Below are 7,051 nucleotides of genomic sequence, written 5' to 3'. Positions count from 1 at the left end.
TTGCCCTCCTCATCCATGTTTGGAGACCCCAACACGTGGGACCCAAACTGGACGAACGCAATCTTCATGGATATTAGTATAAACAAAATGTTGTCAACTTCAGCATAGCGACATGAGCCTCTAAGATTATACTACATTTTCAAACACGTAAAAGTCTGTCGAGAGGCATGAAACCCGCCTGGCCATGGATGCATGAAGCGTGCACAATCAAAAGCGTCTTTTTCCTTAGCTGCAGGCCGGCGCGAAATCGCGCACAACAAAAGAAGTCTCACCACTGCTATATATACGCCCATGTATCCATTTCAAAACTCATCGAGCAGCTGTAGCATTCAGCGGCACACATTTTCTCCTGCTTCCAGAGTTCTTCCGGTCACCAACAAGCAATTATAACATGGATGCCCAGAACAAGGAGGTCGCTGCTCTCATCGAGAAGATCGCCGGTCTCCAGGCCGCCATCGCCGAGCTACCGTCGCTGAGCCCGTCCCCCGAGGTCGACAGGCTCTTCACCGACCTCGTCACGGCCTGCGTCCCGCCGAGCCCCGTCGACGTGGCGAAGCTCAGCCCGGAGCACCAGAGGATGCGGGAGGCGCTCATCCGCCTGTGCTCCGCTGCCGAGGGGAAACTCGAGGCGCACTACGCCGACCTGCTCGCCACCTTCGACAACCCCCTCGACCACCTCGGCCGCTTCCCCTACTACAGCAACTACGTCAACCTCAGCAGGCTAGAGTACGAGCTCCTGGCGCGCCACGTGCCGGGCATCGCGCCGGCGCGCGTCGCCTTCGTCGGCTCCGGCCCGCTGCCGTTCAGCTCCTTCGTCCTCGCCGCGCACCACCTGCCCGACGCGCAGTTCGACAACTACGACCTGTGCGGCGCGGCGAACGAGCGCGCCAGGAAGCTGTTCGGCGCGAGCGAGGACGGCGTGGGCGCGCGCATGAAGTTCCACACGGCGGACGTCGCCGACCTCACGCAGGAGCTCGGCGCGTACGACGTGGTCTTCCTCGCCGCGCTCGTCGGCATGGCGGCCGAGGAGAAGGCCAAGGTGATAGCCCACCTGGGTGCGCACATGGTGGAGGGGGCGTCCCTGGTCGTGCGGAGCGCCCACGGCGCGCGCGGCTTCCTGTACCCCATCGTAGACCCGGAGGACATCAGGCGGGGCGGGTTCGAGGTGCTGGCCGTGCACCACCCAGAAGGTGAGGTGATCAACTCTGTCATCGTCGCCCGTAAGGCCGTCGACGCGCAGCTCAGTGGGCCGCAGAACGGAGACGCGCACGCACGGGGCGCGGTGCCGCTGGTCAGCTCGCCATGCAGCTTCTCCACCAAGATGGAGGCGGGCGCGCTTGAGAAGAGCGAGGAGTTGGCCACCAAAGAGCTGGCCTTCTGATTTCAAAATGTGCGTGCTGATCATCTCTCCTCAACTCGTCATTCTGTCGCCTGCGATCGTGGTAAATTTCCTACTCGTGTGTGTTTTTGATGTTTGTGCCTTGTGGAGTTGTGGTGTTAATTTACACTCGCTACACAGTACCACTTGTATTTGTACCTGGAGTAGTGGTTTGTAAGAGAAATAATGTGTGATTTGAAGTGCAATTGCTAAATAATACTCCCTCCGTCCCACAACATAAGAACGTTTTTCAAGCTAACATTGCGAGACGGAGGGAGTAAGAAAGGGCAGTGTTATGTAGCCGACGATTCTTTAGCCGATGCACGACACTAGCTAATCACCGTTAGATTAAATTCCTCTGTAAATAAAGAACGTGAGATCCTACCATCGTCCACACGGTGTCCAGTAAAGGTGGTGTGCGAAGCTACCATTAACTCCCTAAAAACTCCAGTTTGCTATCTCCAAATACTCCCTCGTTTCGAATTATAAAATGTTCTAACCATTTTCTGAATCGAATATATTTACTGTGTTTGTTTACTCATTTCAGTCCGTATGTAGTTCATATTTAAAGTAATTTCAATTTCCAAGCATCCTACAATTTGGAATAAAGTTGATAATTAGTAAGCCGACACAAACAATATGCAAGTATATAGTAAGAGGCCTCCGAGTGCGTACACCCCAGACATTGAGCCATTCACACCTCGATACACTACTCGCAGAACCATCGCCACTCCCGCCTCAAATCATTGCAAGGCGTCTGCAGCGGAATGTGTACTGCTCAAGGCACTAGGCATCTCTGATTCTAATCTGGAGATCAATGAGGATGCAATCCAAGAATTCAAGCTGCTCTTCGGCTCGCCGTTGCACGAGCAGCATCTGAGGCCATTCCGGCCATCTTTCGTAAGATAGTGCCACCGGATCTTGGGAGGGCTGTGATGAGCGGAAGAGCGGTCCCGTCATAGGCTCTTCGCGCTTGGTGTTGGTGTGGATTTATTTTATGAACCCCCATCTCGAGATGTTGTGCTGGAACGTGCGTGGATTGCATAATCCTACGAAACCTAAATCCTTGAGGGAGTTCATTAGCATGGTGAGAGTAAACCTTGCCTGTCTACAAGAAACCAAATTGGAGACATTTGATGCTTTCATGGTCATGCAATTTATTGGTCCTGCGTTTGTCGACTTCTAGTTCTTGCCTGCTACTCAATCTTCTGGAGGTATATTGGTTCCCTAGGACCCCGCTGCTCAGTCTATGGACAGCTTCTCGTATGACACAAACTTCCTTACTCGCAAGGTGAATGAGATCGACGGAAGCTCTTGGTGGATCTCAGTTGTCTATGGGCCGTAGAGCTTTCCTGACAAAGCCCAATACCTCTTGGATCTTAGGGCTCGTCATGCTGCGTGCTCTGGACCGTGGCTCGTGCTTGGTGACTTCAATATGATCTTGAGAGCCTCTGAGAAAAGCAACATTAATCTGGATCGTCGGACTATGAACATATTCCGTGCATTTGTGGACGAACATGAATTAAGGGAGATTTACATGCATGGCCAGCAATATACATGGAGCAATGAAAGGGATACACCTACGCTGACCATGATTGACATGGTCCTTACGTCGATTGATTGGGAACTCCTACACCCTGACAATCTCTTGCAAGCTTTGTCCACTCGATCTCTGACCATGCGCCCCTTTTGCTTTCTCTCAATAGTGCTTACCAACCAAAGAGGAGGTTTTGATTTGAGCTGTTTTGGTGCAAGATGGAGGGCTTTGAGGAGGCAGTTCGCGAGCCTTGAACTTGTAGTCATCTTATCACTGATCTGTTCAAGCGTCTGGATGCGCTGTTGTGTAACACAATGTTTGCTCTACAAGCCTGGGGACAGAGAAAGGTGGGGCACGTTAAACTTCAAATAGCTATCGCCAACACAGTCATCCTGCGGCTTGACGTGGCTATGGACTCGCGGCAACTCTGTGCTGGTGAGCTATGGTTAAGACGCATGCTTAAGCTAGTTGTTCTAGGCTTGGCCTCACTAGAAAGAACAACTGCATGCCAACACTCCCGTGTTCGCTGGCTCAAGGAGGGAGACGCCAACACCAAGCTTTTTCGGCTTGTGCTCAATGGAAGACGCACAAAATAAAATCATACCCTCTGTCCAGGCCAACGACATCACTTATAGTGAGCAGCAAGATAAGGAGGAGGCATTATTTGAGGCCTACTATTGACCTCGCCGCCATTTTTCTATGTCCTAGGTCCATTGAAGCCGAGAAGAAGGCCGCCACAGCCGCGGCTTTGACCTACCGACTAGAGGGTATAACTCATTTAACCCGCTCCTGTTTATCTCTGTGTTGATCGCACTAGCTATTTGTGTAGATCTTTCTGCTATGCGTCTAGTACGTGCTTACGTGATCAAATATCAGTACGTGTTTAATACTGTCAATGCCATGCTCATGATTGTTATTTTTATAATTCAATCAAAAAATTGCTAATATAATCAATCAAAAAAAATTCATGCCGTTGCTGCCACCACTGCCGCCGTGGCTTCTGCCTGGCCTACCGGAGAGTATGACTCATTTATCCCGCTCCTGTTTTATTTATGTGTTAGCCATACTAGCATTATGTACAGACGTGTCTGCTGTTTGCGTAGTAAGTGCTTATCTAAATCATAATCAGTATGTTGTTAACTTTGTCGATGTCACTCTTATGATTATTTTCTGGATTAAAGTAATCAAAAAACTGCCCATTTACTCTGCAGTTAATTTACACACGTACATGTACATGTATCGGAATTGCTAATTAGAAGAACACCCGATAAAACTACTTTCAGGGGGAGTTTTTATGGGATTTATTGGAGATGCTCTTAGTACGAAAGTTTTGCCTGTAAATATGCCAACGTATTGTTGTGGCAATTTTTTTTTATTTTTTTTGCACCCCTATAACAAGCTGGCTCTTCACCCTATCGCTCGCGTAACCCTATCGCTCGCGTCGCTCCCTGGGGGGCGGCTCGGGCAACCTAGCCGCCGCCGCCCCCGCTCCCCTTTCCTCCCACGCTCCGCCCGCCACCGCCGGAGGAGGCCGACGGGCAAAGCCCACTCGGCGGACGGCGGTGGCGGGGCACCCTCGTCGCGCGCCGCAAGTCTTCGGCCCTGGACGAAGGCCTGCATCCGGCGGCGGATACGTCTGGCCAGGCGCGGGCAAGCCGGGGCGGCGGCCCCGGGCTCGGCGGCGGCGCTGTTTCCTTCTCTCCCTCGTCGGGAGAGTGGGGGCGGCGCTGAGGCTGGCCATCATCGATCTGGTGCGGCGCATCTGGTGGCGTGCGGCGTGCCTGTGAGTTCGGCCGTGAGAACGGCGAGCCGTAGGCGTGCCAGATCTGGAGGTATTGCCCCTCTTCCTTCCATGCATCCCTTCCCAGTCCCCGGTTCGGTTTGGATCTTGCCGGATCCACCTCCGGTGTGTTCTGGTGGAGCAGATCGGTGTCCGGGGGAAACCTTGGCTGCCTTAGGCTGACCGGCAGCGGCGACGCCGATTTTTGGCGCCGCTTTCCTCCTTGGGGGCGTTGCTGAGGGCACCATCTCTCCTCTCCAACCCATGTCCGGGTGAAAGCCCAAGATCCGATGCGGATCGGGCGTCGGCGGCGCCCTGTGCACCGTAACCTTCCTGGAGGCGACGCCAAGGACATTGGGATCGGATGGAAGGGTCTGCATGTGAGGGGTGGGGGTGTGCTGCCTCCCTTCGGTGGAGCGGTGTTTCGTTCTACATATTTTTGGCGGCGGCTCTTGGCGGCATGGAGCAGCGGAGGCTTGGCGTCAGATGTGTGGTGACAGACACGCGCAGGAGGTCGACGCTGTCTGGCGTCGTGGTGGCGTCGGCGGCAGCGAGACCGGGCAAGGCCGTTACAACAGTACAGCTCTGAAGATGGATATGTGCAGTGGCGGAGCTACATGGGGGCCAACCTGGGCCATGCCCCCCCCCCCCCCCCCCAAGCTCACAAGAAAACATGTAGATACTCCTTTGTGTTAGGCATATTTTCCATCAAAAATCAGCTAATATAGTTAAGTTTGCCCCCCCTCTAGCCCATGGCCCCCCCATAATTTTGGCTCAAGCTCCGCCACTGGATATGTGGTAGGTGGTTGTGGCGGCCTCATACCCGGCGGGCTGCCTGGTTGAGGAGCACGCCGGACTGGTGGGTGCCCATACCCGGCAGGCGTCCAGGTTGGGACCTCAGTCTTAGATGTTAGGTTTGGCTGCGAGGTCTGTTTGGTATTAGGCCCAGACCATCAGCACCCCTTCATCAGTTAGATAGGAGTAGCGACAGAGGTTGCGAAGATGGTGGCTTTGGTCTTACTGTTGTACGACTTTGTAAGGTTTTGTGCTAATAATTAATAAAGTGGCCGTATGCATCGACCAGATGCAGAGGCCGGGGGTATTCCTCCTTTTCGAAAAAAAAACGTACGCAGGCCAACGATTTTACACCTAACAAGGCTCTGAAATAAACGGAAAGGCTACAGAATTGGTGTACGTACGTAGTACGTACGCATCGCCCTCCAAGATGAAGCTTTGCAACTCGATTCCTCCTGGTTCACGCAGTGCTTGGCACGCACGCACATCTCTCCTCGAGTCCGACTCCACCTCGGCGACCCTCCGCCGGATAAAAGCCTAGCTAGGGGCTTCCCGGCAACTCACAACACCCTCGCCGATCCCTCCTGTCCTTCCTCCGTAACCTTCAGCACACGCCCGCTCTCATGACGATGCAGGACCAGATCCGTCGTGATCTCGAGCGCCGCAGGAAGGTCGTCAACTCGGCGAGGGAGAGAGTTGCAAGGAAGTCCTTTGCGCCGCCATCGCCGTCGCCACGCCAATCGGCGCTCATCTCTTCCACGTCAAACGGCGCTGTCACCATGAACCGGGCCAACGCAGGGAAGGAAGGGGTAGCAAACAAACGCTCTGCTCCGCCGCCGCCGCCGCCGCAGCCGCACCGCCCCGAGGTCATCCCGTTCGCCAGAATCGCCACAACCAATGCTGCCGGCAAGAAGGTCGCTTACTTGGACCTGGGAGAAGCTCCGAAGAGGACGATGAGGACCCTGATCTTGTTCACCATGAAGGTTTCTGGCGTAGCGAGCGTGAGAATTCCCGACAAGTCATCTGCCTCTCCGTCAGCATGCCGATCCGCGATGATCTCTTCCATCTCAAACGGCCCTGCCGCCGTCAAGTCCCCGGCAAACGCTGCCAAGGAAGCGGTTGGAAAGAAACGCTCTGCTCCGCCGCCGTCGCTGCCGCACCAATCCGTCGCAACGACCAATGCTGCCGGCAAGAAGATCGCTTACATGGAGCTGGGAGAAGCTAAGAGGAGATGCACTGCCCCGCCGCGTCGATCCTCGCCGATCCCGACCGCGTCCACCGTGAAGGTTCCCACACCGCTGGAGTAGTAGTATGTTGCACCTGTGGCTTTGGCTATATTCAGTAGATCAGTGCTCGTGCTCCTGTCCGATATCAGTACTGAAAACTGGTGAAAAAGATTATTTTCTTGTAGTTGATCAGATACTTTGAATGGCCGACAATTGTTTCATCGATTACTGATTTGTCTGTCTTACTGAAGCTGATTCCCAGTTCACTGGCAATAGCTGCCCTATTTATCTGTCAATCCAATATTCCGATGTAAAATCGAAGGACTGGACACCAT

At 53.8% G+C, this 7,051-nt stretch overlaps 1 protein-coding gene across 1 annotated transcript; it reads left to right on the top strand.

The window, feature by feature from the left end:
- Positions 1-325: 325 nt before the first annotated feature.
- On the top strand, positions 326-1,616 carry LOC123133995 (nicotianamine synthase 1). The gene has a single exon (XM_044553366.1). The coding sequence runs from the start codon at positions 392-394 to the stop codon at positions 1,379-1,381; it is 990 nt and encodes a 329-aa protein (XP_044409301.1). The 5' UTR covers positions 326-391; the 3' UTR covers positions 1,382-1,616.
- Positions 1,617-7,051: the final 5,435 nt, after the last annotated feature.

Source organism: Triticum aestivum, chromosome 6B, assembly GCF_018294505.1.
Source record: "Triticum aestivum cultivar Chinese Spring chromosome 6B, IWGSC CS RefSeq v2.1, whole genome shotgun sequence".
NCBI classification, from domain to species: Eukaryota; Viridiplantae; Streptophyta; class Magnoliopsida; order Poales; family Poaceae; genus Triticum; species Triticum aestivum.
Note: the sequence above shows the minus strand (reverse complement) of the source record. Positions and strands in the feature narration are given on the sequence as shown.

Excerpts from the sequence above, each read along its gene's own strand:
- LOC123133995 (XM_044553366.1), top strand. The coding sequence starts at position 392 with ATGGATGCCCAGAACAAGGAGGTCGCTGCTCTCATCGAGAAGATCGCC.